The sequence below is a fragment of the Pongo abelii genome, chromosome 13 (assembly GCF_028885655.2).
Source record: "Pongo abelii isolate AG06213 chromosome 13, NHGRI_mPonAbe1-v2.0_pri, whole genome shotgun sequence".
Classification (NCBI taxonomy): domain Eukaryota; kingdom Metazoa; phylum Chordata; class Mammalia; order Primates; family Hominidae; genus Pongo; species Pongo abelii.
Window position 1 is genome coordinate 80,232,642 of NC_071998.2, and position 14,471 is coordinate 80,247,112.

General features: G+C 37.9%; 1 protein-coding gene across 8 annotated transcripts in view; it reads left to right on the forward strand.

The window, feature by feature from the left end:
• The window catches only part of AUH (AU RNA binding methylglutaconyl-CoA hydratase), a 152,024-nt gene that overhangs the window by 69,826 nt on the left and 67,727 nt on the right, over positions 1-14,471 (forward strand). For 7 of the 8 annotated variants that reach the window (XR_008509787.2, XM_063714276.1, XM_024252592.3 and 4 more), the window contains one exon: positions 240-296. The exons of the other annotated variant lie outside the window; for it this stretch is intronic. Coding sequence is in view for 6 of the 7 variants with exons in the window: in XM_063714276.1 (XP_063570346.1) it covers positions 240-296 (57 nt within the window). In the remaining variant the exon portion in view is untranslated. The remainder of the gene's footprint in view (positions 1-239; positions 297-14,471) is intronic. 8 annotated transcript variants of the gene reach the window in all.

Below are 14,471 nucleotides of genomic sequence, written 5' to 3' on the forward strand. Positions count from 1 at the left end.
GAATCAAAAATTAATTCACTGCCAAGCAGTTTTTAACAGAAAATGTTGTGTGACTCTCCTAATACATGTAATTTAGAGTGCTTATTTCCATAACAATGCCTTTTAAGTGATTTTTTTAAGAATTTGTGATATCAATTTAATTAGTAAACAATATTTTAGTGTATCTCATAACTTTTTCAAGTAGTCATATTTGAATGTGATGATATGGATGATACTTAATTTTCTTTCTTTCATTTTAGCTTCCTCTGCAAAAATGGGCCTGGTTGAAACAAAACTGGCAATTATTCCTGGTGGAGGTATGAGTAGTTCACGCCCATTCCTCAAATCCTTGATTTGTTCCTAGAAACGGGGCATAAGGCAAAATCATGTTAATTGGAAAGGCAACATTTTGGGTAAAGAGACAATGGTATATTGTTTGCATCCCTAGCAAAGTCCCCATTCAAGTTACAGGCATACCTAACAGATTTTCCCCACCGCAATGAAACAAATACGGCGATAGAGCAAGCCACACAAATTTTTTGGTTTCCCAGTGCATATATGTTATGTTTACACTATCTGCAGTCTGTTAAGCATGCAGTACCATTATGTCTAAAAACACAAAGTACATATCTTAATTTAAAAATACTTTATTGCTAAACATTCTGATGGTCACCTGAGCCTTCAAAGAATCATAATCTTTTTGCTGGTAGAGGGTTTTGCCTTGATGTTGAGACTGCTGACTGATTAGAGTGGCGGTTGCTGGAGGGTGGAGGTGCTGTGGCAATTTCCAAGGACAGCAGTGCAGTTTGCCACATCAGGTGACTCTTCCTTTCACAAGAGATTTCTCTGTAGCATGCGCTGCTGTTTGATAGCATTTTATCCATAATTCTTTCAAAATTGGAATCAATCCTCAAACCCTGCCACTGCTGTATCAACTAAGTTTATGTAATACTGTAAATCCTTTGTTGTCATTTCTGCATTGTTCACAGCATCTTTATCAGGAGTAGATTCCATCTCAAGAAACTGTTTTCTTTATTCGTCCATGTATTAGTCTGTTCTCATGCAGCTAATAAAGACATATGTGAGATTGGGTAATTTATGAAGGAAAGAGGTTTAATGGACTCACAGTTCTACATGGCTGGGAAGTCCTCACAGTCATGACAGAAGGCAAAGGAAGAGCAAAGGCATGTCTTACGTAGAGGCAGGCCAGAGAGAATGAAAGCCAAGGGAAAGGGGAAACCCCTTATTAAAAAAAGCATGAGATTTCCTGAGACTTAATCACCACCACGAGAATAGTATGGGGGAAACTGCCTCCATGGTTCAGTGATCTCTCACCATATCCCTCCCACAACATGTGGGAATTATGGGAGCTACAATTCAAGATGAGATTTGGGTGGGGACACAGCCAAACCAGATCAATCCACAAGAAGCAACTCCCCATCCATTCCAGTTTTATCATGAGACTACAGCAATTCAGTCGCGTCTTCAGGTTACTCTTCTAATTCCATTTCTCCTGCTCTTTCCACCACATCTGTAGTGACTTCCTCCACTGAAGTCTTGAATCCCTCCAAGTCATCCATGAAGATTGGAATCATCTTCTTCCAAACTCCTGTTAATATTGATATTCTGGCCTCTTCCCCATGAATCATGAATGTTCTTAAAGGGATCTAGAATGGCAGATCCTTTCCAGAAGGTTTTCAATTTAATTTGCCCAGATCCATAAGAGGAATCACTATCTATGGCAGCTATAGCCTTATGAAATGTGGTTTTCATTTTGTTTTGTTTTTTTGAGACGGAGTCTTGCTCTGTTGCCAGGTTGGAGTGCAGTGGTGCGATCTCGGCTCACTGCAACCCCTGCCTCCTGGGTTCAAGGGATTCTCCTGCCTCAGCCTCCTGAGTAGCCGGGACTACAGGTACACACCACCATGCCCAGCTAATTTTTGTATTTTTTGTAGAGACGGGGTTTCACCGTGTTGGCCAGGACGGTCTTGATCTCTTGACCTCATGATCCGCCTGCCTCATCCTCCCAAAGTGCTGGGATTACAGGCGTGAGCCGCCGTGCCCAGCCTGAAATGTGTTTCTTAAATAATAAGACTTGAAAGTAGACTGATCCATGGGCTGTGGAATGGCTGTTATGTTATCAGGCATGAAAAACAACATTCATCTCCTTGTCCATCTCTGTCAGAGCTCTTGGGTAACCAGGACATTGTCACTGAGCAGTAATATTTTGAAAGAACTCTTTTTTTTTAGTAGTAGGTCTCAGCAGTGGGCTTTAATATTCAGTAAACTATGCTGGAAACCAGATGCACTGTCATCCAGGTTTTATTTGTTCCATTTATAAAGCATAAGCAGAGTTAACTTAGCATAGTTCTTAAGGGCTCTAGAAGTTTGGGAATGATAAGTGAGCAGTGGCTTTAACTAAAAGCCACCAGCTGCATTAGTCCCTAACAAGGGAGTCAGTCTCTCCTTTGAAGCTTTGAAGCCAGGCATTGACTTCTCTTCTGTAGCTATGAAAGTCCTGGATAACATCTTCTAATAGTAGGCTGTTTTGTCTACACTGAAGATCTGTTATTCAGTGTAGCCCCCTTCATCAGTGATCTTAGCTAGATCTTCCGGATAATTTGCTGCAGCTTCTACATCAGCACGTGCTGCTTCACCTTGTACTTCTGTGTTATGGGAGATGGCTTCTTTCCTTAACCATGAAGTAGCCTCTGCTAGCTTCCAACTTTTCTTCTCCAGCTTCTTCACCTGTCTCAGACTTAACTCTAGAATTAAAGAGAGTTAGAGTTATAGTTAAAGAGAGTTAGGGCTTTGCTCTGGATTAGGCTTTGGCTTAGGGGAATGTTGTGGCTAGTTTGGTCTTCTTTACGGACCACTAAAACTTTTTGCATATCAGCAATAAGGCTATTCTGCTTTCTTCTTATTCCTGTGTTCACTGGAGTAGCACTTCTAATTACCTTCAAGAAATGTTGCTTTGCATTGGCAACTAAGCTAACTGTTGCAAGAGGCCTAGCTTTTGGCTGATCTCAGCTTTTGACATGCCTTCCTCACTAAGCTTAATCATTTCTAGTTTTTGATTTCCAGTGAGAGACGTGTGGATCTTTGCTCTACTTGAGCACTGCAGAAGCCACTGGAAGGTTATTCATTGGCCTAATTTCAATACTGTTTTGTCTCAGGGAATAGAGAGACCCAAGGAAAGGGAGAGAGATGGGGGAATAGCCGGTTGGTTGAGCAGTCAGAATACATGCATTTATTGGTTAAGTTTGCCATCCTATGTGGGCGTGGTTCATCGTGCCCCAAAATAATTACAGTAGTAACAACAAAGATTAATGATCACAGGTTACCATAAGAGATACAATAATGAAAAGGTTTGAAATATTGTGAAAATTACCAAAATATGGCACAGAGACATGAAGTAAGCACACGCTGTGGAAAAATGGTGCCAATAGACTTGCTTGATGCAGGGTTACCATTAATTTGTAAAAATGCGGTATCTGTGAAGTACAATAAAGGGAAGCACAACAAAATGAGGTATGCCTGTATACCCTATTTTTAGCTTATGTAGACAGTGAAGATGGTGGTTCTTAAGTTTTAAGTTACTGTGCTAATTACATTTTTGTCACTGTTTGGATCTATTTTCCTAAAGGATTACACAAACATTTTAAAGCTTTTATGCGTGCATTTAAATGTGTGTGTCCTCACCAACAGCTTCATGCAGACAGTGAAACCCCAAGTGAAAGAAGAAGAGAGGTGCCTGGGTGCGGTGGCTTACGCCAGTAATCCTAGCACTTTGGGAGGCTGAGGCGGGTGGATCACTTGAGGTCAGGAGTTTGAGACCAGCCTGGCCAACATGGTGAAACTCCGTCTCTACTAAAAATAGAAAAATTAGCCAGTCATGGTGGTGCGTGCTTGTAATCACAGCTACCTGGGAGGCTGAGGCAGGAGAATTGCTTGAACCCAGAAGGCGGAAATTGCAGTGAGCCGAGATCACGCCACCGCACTCCAGCAGCCTGGGTGACAGAGCAAGACTCTGTCTCAAAAAAAAAAAAAAAAGAGGGTTCCCAGGCTTTGTACCACTATTCCTATGAAAGAAATAGATGAGCTTCTGTTCTTGAAAGAGCCATTTAAGAAAACATCTTTCCAAAATTGATAATGAAATCTTGCATCACCCAATAAATCTGAAATTTTTGGTCTTTTGATTCAGAGAATTTGGAGGCATTCCCATTTTGTGAAGTCATTCTTTTAAAAAGTAGACTTCATTTAAGGGTATGCATGTTATAGTAACCTTCCTTGGAACTTTTTTTTTTTTTTGACTCGGAGTCTCACTCTGTCGCCAGACTGGAGTGCAGTGGCACAATCTTGGCTCATGGTACCTTTTATGTATTCTAAATGATGCTTAGAATATGAATAAAACAACAGTAACAATGTAAATATTAAACTCAATGTTGAACATGGCAGACATGTTTGCATATGAATTGGTTAAAATTGTATGGTTAACCTTGTCATTATAAGAGTATTTATTCTGATAGGTAGAAATTTAAAACATAGGTTACAGTGAAATTGAAGACTGCCCAAATGAATGTGTAAGACTCCCCATGTTTTCTACTTTGGTAATTGATGAAAATGTTATTCTTGTAGGCCAAAACATTTAATATATACTTACTCTATTATGCCTGCCTTTTTCACTGTGACTAATAAAAAACACCAGAAGGATTTATAAGGCAGTAGATCAATTTAAAAAGAATTCTCAGATAACTAATATGTGAAATAAATCAAAATTTAGCAAAAGGGTGATGTGACATACTTCTGAAATTCTTTTGAGAAGTAAGCATTTATTGGTAATGAGGATGTGATTAATCCTAGAAGATAGAAAGATAGTGGCTATAGTGGGTTGGATGGCATGCGGCCTCCACCCCCACCCCCCCAACAGACACCAAGAGATGTCAGCCTGGAAGGAGAAGTGTCTTGCACATGTAATTAAGGATCTAAAGATGAGATCATCCTGAATTATCTGAGAGAGGCTTAAATCCAAAGACAAGGGGTCCTTATAAGAAAGAGGAAGACACAGAAGAAGAGAAGGTGATGCGAAGACAGAAACAGAGTGCAGTAATACATTTACACGCCAAGGAATGCCAAGGGTTGTCGGTAGCCACGGGAAGCCACGGGAGAGAGGCATGGAACAGATTTTCTCACAGAGCCTCTCGAAGGAACCACACTACAAACACCTTGATTTTGGGTTTCTGGCCTCCAAAACTGAGAGAGAATAAATTTCAGTTGTTCAGAGGTACCAGGTTTGTGGTAATTTGTTATAGCAATGAATACAGCCACATTTTGGTGATGTTTACATAATTTTTGGGGACAGATGGGGGTTAGTAGGTGGCAGAAATTTGGAGAGGGAGCAAGATGAACTTGGCAATTTGGATATTTACTGTGACTTGATTATGAAAAGTTTTGTGTTACAACTACCAGAAGATAGAGAGCAGTGTTTGATTTGATTAGATGAAAAAAGATCGATTATACTATAACAACCTCTTCCGTCTTGTCTTGTAAACTCACTGTGCCATACCATATGAAGTCTAGAAACTAGAATTTTTTCCCAATATACTTAAGTTCTTTAGGGTCCTCTTCAATAGTGGCTGCGTTAATTAGAACCTACTTTTTGTAGGTTTGATTGAATTTGGACTACATATTCTGACAAATAGAATTATTTTTCTAGTTTCTATTAAATAAATTTGTCATAAAAGTCAGAATGCTTGACATTTTCCCATGTACTTACAAAGGATGGTTGTCTTTTTCTTTTCTTTCTGTTTTTTGTTTGGAGACAGGGTCTTGCTTGGTCACCCAGGCTAAAGGACAGCGATGTAATGATAGCTCACTGCAGCCTCAAACTCTTGGGTTCAAGATCTTCCCACCTCAGCCTCTGGAGTAGCTGGGACTATAGGCACACAGCACTGCACTCGGCTAATTTTCTTCTCTTTTTGTAGAGACAGGGTCTCACTATGTTGCCCAAGCTGGTCTTGAACTTCTGGCCTCAAGCAATCCTCCTGCCTTGGCCTCCCAAAGTGCTGGGATTACAGGCATGAGCCACTGCCTCTGACCTCTTTTTTCCTAAGTAAGTTTGAGGAATATATTTTAGTTCCTCTTTTAATACCATGAAGCTTTCAAGTTCATAGCTCATAAAATGTTATGTAGCTTTGAATTTTTTAATGTAAATGAAAATCAGATTCATTTTTGTTATTAATAAAAATTTCAATAGTATTCACATTTAGATAAGAGATGCACAGAATTTTTGGTCTACTTTTAAATTAATATTACAGTTCTTAAAGTACCCTAGGTGATGCCTGTTCTTTTGAAACAGCAGATATTTTATTTTAAAAATACGCTTTTGTGTTTATTACCTAAAGGAGCTATTCTGAAATTTTTATGTAGAAAAATCTTCTTCTGCTCCATCCACGGAAGATTTTTTATCCATAGATATTTTTGCCATCTCCTTTCTTCTCTTTCCTTTGTTATAGATGATATGAAAAGACTGCTTTTTTCAAAAATTGTGTTTTTAAATTGGTGAATTTTGCCATGCCTGAAGTGATCTCTGAGATATCCTCCTTTTGGGTATAAACATTTCTGTTAACTGTTATAAAGAGCTTTCTATAATAGACACAGTAGACTGTATTTAATTTTTTTCTCCCTTCTTGGTAGATCTCTTTTGGTTAAAAGAAAATGCGTCACTTGCCTCCTATTATAGAAGCTTGTATGAGCAACCAGGGGTGCAATCTCCAGGGAAGGCTTGGCCATTGCCAGTGAGCCTTGCTCCACTGTTAGCTTCCTTAGCTCTTCCTCTTTTCCAGATGAGCAGGTGCTGACAGCCAAAAAATACAAAATAAGTGGGGGGAATTCAAATATGGGGAAAATATTGTGGGAAAAATAGATGCTTAATTTTTCTTCTTAATATTATGTAGAAAGTAAATATCTTTGGGTAAAATACATGAATTGTAGCCACTCTAGAAAACAGATGTTTAAAATCTGACAAATAATCTTCTGCTAAGTTATTACAGGTCCGTGATTTCATACTGGCCAGCATTTGTAAGTTAATCCAAATGAAATTGTATCTCCTTATTTGAATTTGCTGTATATTTGATAAAGACAAGAGAATTAACGTGATGCTATTGATTGTCATATCATCACTTCTGGCCTTTTCTGATAGCAGTTTACAGCAAAACAATTTGTCAAAAAATAGTGTTTTGTTTTGTTTTCTTTACCTGAGCTTTGACCTGCGTAGCAATATGTTGATTTTTAAGGTATGTTTTATAAATTTAAAAAATGCTATTATAAAATAATGACTTTGAAGAGATGGTAATATTTCTAATGAACATGTTAATGGACCACTGCTATCATGTAGTTTTTAATTTAGAAGGCTCAATTTTAGTTTTTATTAGAAAGAATATTGTTTAGTATCAAATGGCTATTAAAAGTATATAGTGCAATAAAAAGAAAGACGTGAAGGAATGTGGAAACATTAAAACAAAATCGAACCTCCTTAAGCAGTAGTTATATCAGATGTAATTAAAAGATGGGATGTAATTTGACTATCAAATACTTGAACCAGTGCTTTTATTTGTAATATATATGTGTATATATGTTTTTGATTACCAATTTTAAACACAAAGTGAAACACTATTGATTTGAAGCACTGGTCCATTTAAAAATAATTTAAATGGTTACCCCAGAACCTTGTCATAATTTTATTGGGGATTTTTGTACAATATATAGCCCTAGTTTCGTCTCCAACGTTCTCACCTTTAAGAAAGCATTTACATTTCCTATCCTTTCCCAACTGGGAGAATATGCAAATATTATAAAATTCTCTTTTAGAAATAGTTCCTAAAACAGTACTTTCCTTTAATACATTTGCAAGGATGAAATACAAGTTCAGAGGATTAAGATCCTTTTATTTGACAGTATCTCTTTAAATTTACAGAGAAAATAGTGGCAGATTTTCTAATTCCCGGTCTTTGTTCTTACCTCTTCTACTGGAGGTTTTGGGGTCTGTGTCAGGAAACCTTATTATTACTAAGGTAATTTGTTAAGGCTTTTTGCTTGGGTGTACACCACTGGGATTGAGATGCTTTGTATTTCCACTGCTCTGTGAATTCCTTTTTTATTCCCCCCAGCTTCTAGGGGGAGGCATATTCAAACTAGGAAGTTTGAATAGCAGTAAAACACACATTTTTATACCCTTTACAAAGATCTATTCCTTCCATTTTCTCCTTCCGTTCCCCAAATCCTTCTTTCTCATAGAAACATTTCAAAATATAGATGAGTCTTTCAATATTTCAGCATACGTTTTCTAAGAATCAAGAATGGTCTCTTACATAATCAACACTATTATCACACCCAATATTAACAGGAATTTAGTAATATTATTTAATATATGATTCATAATTGGATTTCTCCAGTTGTCTGTAGCTGTCTTTTTGTATTTTGTTTTTCCAGTTCAGGATTAATTTTTCATTTGGTTAAATCTGTAGTTTTTTCAAATCTGAAAGAGTACCTCATTCATGTTTTTTGTTTTCTATAACACTAATTTAACTTTTCATTTTGCAGTAATTTCAGATTTACAGAATAGTTACAAAGATAGTATAAATCATTCTTATGCATGCTTTACCCAGCTTCCTCAAATATTAACATGTTATAGAACTGTGCCACAGTTATCAAAAGTAGACAGTTAATACTGGTATGTTATTACTAACTAATCTGTAGACCTTACTCAAATGCTGTCACTTTTCTCACAAGTGTCCTTTTTCTGGTTCAAGACAGTTGAGGCCTCCATGTTGCATTTAGTTGCTGTGTCTTGTCTCTTGTATTTAATCAATGTATAAATTTGTATTTAATCATCTTGACAATTTAGAAGAGTACCTGTCTGTAATTATGTGGAATGTCTTTTATTTTTGAGTTTGCCTAATGTTTCCTCCTGAATAAATTAAGATTATTCATTTTTGGCAAGAATTTGGGTTCTTCTCAGGGCATCCTATTGGGGTTGCATGATGTCCCTGTGTCTCATGATTGGTGATGGTAACTTTTCTTTTAACCTGAAACATGATACTCACCAATTTTTTTAAAGGATTAAGTATTTTATTTTTCTAATTGACAAGTAAAAATTCTATGTATAGTGTTTTGATATATATCTACACACATACATTGTGAAGTGATTAAGCTAATTAGCATGTATTGCCTCATATACTCATTTGTGTGTGTGTATATATGGGGTGAGAACATTTAAGATCTACTCTTAGCAATTTTCAGGTATATAATATGTTACCATTACCTGTGGTCACCATGAATACAGTAGATCTTTTGAACTTATTCCCATGTCTAAAGTTTGTGTACTTTGGCTAACATCTCCTCAATGTCCCCACACAAACACGATAGATACATAGGTAGGTAGGTAGGTAGGTAGGTAGGTAGGTAGGTAGGTAGATAGATAGGTAGGTAGATAGATTAAGATAGATTTTTTTTTTTTTTTTAGAGAATTCAGGCAGTTGTCTTACTGAGTCTTGCTCATTCTAGATTTAACTTAATATTTCCTCATGTTTAGATTTAGGTTAAGACATTTTGCCGACAACATTAAAATGTCAATGCTGCATGTTTCATTTTGTGTTTATTATATGATTCCTAATGTTAGGTCATCCCACTTTGGGTGATAATATCTTTGATCATTTGGTTGGGGTAGTGACAAATGTGGGCATATTTTTAGGATTATCTTAGAAACTTTTCAGGAAAAGAAGCTATAGTAATTACCATTGGCTGACTATTTCCAAATTTAAAAACAAAGGAAGAAGGAAAATTAGAGCACAGAGGTTTTATGGAACCAGAAAAAGAGACCGACTCCAGTTTTGTCTTTTTTTCCCCTCCCTGCGTAAGGGATCTGGGGGCATTACTGTACATCATTGTTGGCTGTGTTCAGCAGTAGGGCAGTCTTTTGGCATGTTTTCCTGGAACTCAATTTTAAATCCTGTGAGTGTGTGTAGTCCTGAACACAGTAGTCATTTTGAAAGGCTTTGTTTATAACCTTTGTTGAGATCCTTTTAGAAGTTCCGTCAGAATCTGAGCTTATTCTTTTAAATATCCTCAGCAGTGACTCATTTTTATCCTGTGAGGGTAAATTTGATTTTCATAAATGTCAAAAGATCATTCTGTGCCAGATATGATTAATAAGGTCATACTATTCCAGGAAGAAAAAAAAGCATAACAAAAGAACGATTTTTTTAAAAAAAGAGGTTTACATAATGTTGACATTTTACCGATGTGAAGAAAGAACAGAGTAGTTGGGTTTAGTGTAGCACTTCCCCAGGTGACTTCCTTAAAGCTGGCACTGATTCAGCCTTCTGAAGTCCAGTGTATTTATTAACATACTAACATTATTAACATACCTTGCGTACACACGAGCACAAACTACAAAGTCTCATCTTTTTATACATTAAAGTGTAATTCAGTGACTAGTTCTTTTTGTGTAATTAGGGTGGTTTGGGAGTTATTTGCCGACTTTGTACTGTGTACAGACCATTTTGTTAGTAGCTGTGGAATAAACAGGTTTATGTAGGACTCAGTAATGGTCCCTTGGAATTGATCACCTAAAATCTGTTAGGAGAGATGAAACGTGTGCAAACATCATAACTGCCCTTTATAATACTGTTGTTGTAGTCAAACAGGGATAAGACAATATAAAGCTGGGAGTCATGAGTTCAGAAAAACAGTGTGGGTTCTGTCAGCCATCACCAAGGTTTTTTTTTTTTAAAATACTTTAAGTTTTAGGGTACATGTGCACAACGTGCAGGTTTGTTACATATGTATACATGTGCCATGTTAGTGTGCTGCACCCATTAACTCATCATTTACATTAGGTATGTCTCCTAATGCTATCCCTCCCCCCTTCCCCCACCCCACGACAGGCCCCAGTGTGTGATGTTCCCCTTCCTGTGTCTAAGTGTTCTCATTGTTCAATTCCCACCTATGAGTGAGAACATGTGGTGTTTGGTTTTTTGTCCTTGCAATAGTTTGCTGAGAATGATGGTTTCCAGCTTCATTCATGTTCCTACAAAGGACATGAACTCATCATTTCTTATGGCTGCATAGTATTCCATGATGTGTATGTGCCACATTTTGTTAATCCAGTCTATCATTGATGGACATTTGGGTTGGTTCCAAGTCTTTGCTATTGTGAATAGTGCCGCAATAAACATACGTGTGCATGTGTCTTTATAGCAGCATGATTTATAATCCTTTGGGTATATACCCAGTAATGGGATGGCTGGGTCAAATGGTATTTCTAGTTCTAGATCCCTGAGGAATCGCCACACTGTCTTCCACGTGGTTGAACTAGTTTACAGTCCCACCAACAGTGTAAAAGTGTTCCTGTTTCTCCACATTCTCTCCAGCACCTGTTGTTTCCTGACTTTTTAATAATCACCATGCTAACTGGTGTGAGATGGTATCTCATTGTGGTTTTGATTTGCATTTCTCTGATGGCCAGTTATGATGAGCATTTTTTCATGTGTCTGTTGGCTGCATAAATGTCTTCTTTTGAGAAGTGTCTGTTCATATCCTTCGCCCACTTTGTGATGAGGTTGTTTTTTTTTTTTCTTGTAAGTTTATTTGAGTTATTTGTAGATTCTGGATATTAACCCTTTGTCAGATGAGTAGATTGCAAAAATTTTCTCCCATTCTGTAGGTTGCCTGTTCACTGATGGCAGTTTCTTTTGCTATGCAGAAGCTCTTTAGTTTAATTAGATCCCATTTGTCAATTTTGGCTTTTGTTGCCATTGCTTTTGGTGTTTTAGACATGACATCCTTTACCATGCCTGCATCCTGAATGGTATTGCCTAGGTTTTCTTCTAGGGTTTTTATGGTTTTAGGTCTAACATTTAAGTCTTTAATCCATCTGGAATTAATTTTTGTATAAGGTATAAGGAAGGGATCCAGTTTCAGCTTTCTACATATGGCTAGCCAGTTTTCCCAGCACCATTTATTAAATAGGGAATCCTTTGCCTATTTCTTGTTTTTGTCAGGTTTGTCAAAGATCAGATGGTGTAGATGTGTGGTATTATTTCTGAGGGCTCTGTTTGGTTCCATTGATCTATATCTCTGTTTTGGTACCAGTACCATGCTGTTTTGGTTACTGTAGCCTTGTAGTATAGTTTGAAGTCAGGTAGCATGATGCCTCCAGCTTTGTTCTTCTGGCTTAGGATTGTCTTGGCAATGTGGGCTCTTTTTTGGTTCCATATGAACTTTAAAGTAGTTTTTTCTAATTCTGTGGAGAAAGTCATTGGTAGCTTGATGGGGATGGCATTGAATCTATAAATTACCTTGGGCAGTATGACCATTTTCAGAATATTGATTCTTCCTATCCATGAGCATGGAATGTTCTTCCATTTGTTTGTGTCCTCTTTTATTTCGTTGAGCAATGGTTTGTAGTTTTCCTTGAAGAGGTCCTTCACATCCCTTGTAAGTTGGATTCCTAGGTATTTTATTCTCTTTGAAGCGATTGTGAATGAGAGTTCACTCATGATTTGGCTCTCTGTTTGTCTGTTATTGGTGTATAGGAATGCTTGTGATTTTTGCACATTGATTTTGTATCCTGAGACTTTGTTGAAGTTGCTTATCAACTTAAGGAGATTCTGGGCTGAGACAATGGGGTTTTCTAAATATGCAGTCATGTCATCTGCAAACAGGGACAATTTGACTTCCTCTTTTCCTAATTGAATACCCTTTATTTCTTTCTCCTGCCTAATTGCCCTGGCCAGAACTTCCAACACTATGTTGAATAGGAGTGGTGAGAGAGGGCGTCCCTGTCTTGTGCCAGTTTTCAAAAGGAATGCTTCCGGTTTTTGCCCATTCGGTATGATATTGGCTGTGGGTTTGTCCTAAATAGCTCTTATTATTTTGAGATACGTCCCATCAATACCTAATTTATTAAGAGTTTTTAGCATGAAGGGCTGTTAAATTTAGTCAAAGGCCTTTTCTGCATCTAGTGAGATAATCATGTGGTTTTTGTCTTTGGTTCTGTTTATATGCTGGATTACATTTATTGATTTGCGTATGTTGAACCAGCCTTGCATCCCAGGGATGAAGCCCACTTGATCATGGTGGATAAGCTTTTTGATGTGCTGCTGGATTCGTTTCACCATTATTTTGTTGAGGATTTTTGCACCGATGTTCATCAGGGATATTGGTCTAAAATTCTCTTTTTTTGTTGTGTCTCTGCCAGGCTTTGGTATCAGGATGATGCTGGCCTCATAAAATGAGTTAAGGAGGATTCCCTCTTTTTCTATTGATTGGAATAGTTTCAGAAGGAATGGTACCAGTTCCTCCTTGTACCTTTGGTAGAATTTGGCTGTGAATCCATCTGGTCCTGGACTTTTTTTGGTTGGTAGGCTATTAATTATTGCCTCAATTTCAGAGCCTGTTATTGGTCTATTCAGGGATTCAACTTCTTCCTGGTTTAGTCTTGGAAGGGTGTATGTGTCCAGGAATTTATCCATTTCTTCTAGATTTTCTAGTTTATTTGCGTAGAGGTGTTTATAGTATTCTCTGATGGTAGTTTGTATTTCCGTGGGATCGGAGCGATCACCAAGATTTAATAGATGGCAAGTCCTACAAGGTGGGTCCCTGGCTACTTCTCTGACCTCAGCTCCTACCACTGTTCCTCCTACTCGCATACCGTTTTCCAGGCATGTTTACTCACTTGCCTTAGCAGACATTTGTTGAGTCATGCACTGATGTAGACACTGGGGATACAGCCATGAATAAGCAGAGGAAGATCCTGCCACCAAGCAGTTACCTTCTAGCACAGGAACAGAAGACCTGGCAAATGATAAATTGTGTATTATGGCAGAAGTGGAAGGTGCTATAGAAAAAAAAATAGGGGAAGGGGTCCAAGGAGAGTGTGGGTTTGTAGTTTAAAACCAAGAGGTCAGAGCAAACCCCATTTAGAAGGTAACATTGAAATAAAGACTTAAGGGAGTTGAGGAAATTAATCATACAGATCTGAGGAAGAGCATGTCAGTCAAAAGTATCCACTAGTAAAGAGGCCTTAGATGGGAGTGTGCTTGGAACGTTCACCACATCACCACAACCAGAGCAGAGAGGAGGAGGAGGAGAGCGATAGAAGATACTGTCAGAGAAGCAATAGGGGAGTCAGATCTAGAGGTCTTACAGCCACTGTCAGGACTTTAACTTTTACCCTGAGTGAGAAGGGGGCTTACCATAGGTTTTTCAGCAGAGGTGTGACGTGCTGTGACATGTTCTTAGATATTTGAAGGTTCATTGTCATCACTGTGTTAGGAGCAGACGATAGTAGGGCCAGGTTAGAAGCAAGAAGCCTATTCCTGCCACGAGCCTGTTGCTGTAGTTGAAGTGGAATGTGATAGGGGCCTCGACTGGGATGGGAATGATGAAAGTAGTGGGGTGTGGTTTAGATTCTGGGTATCTTTTGAAGA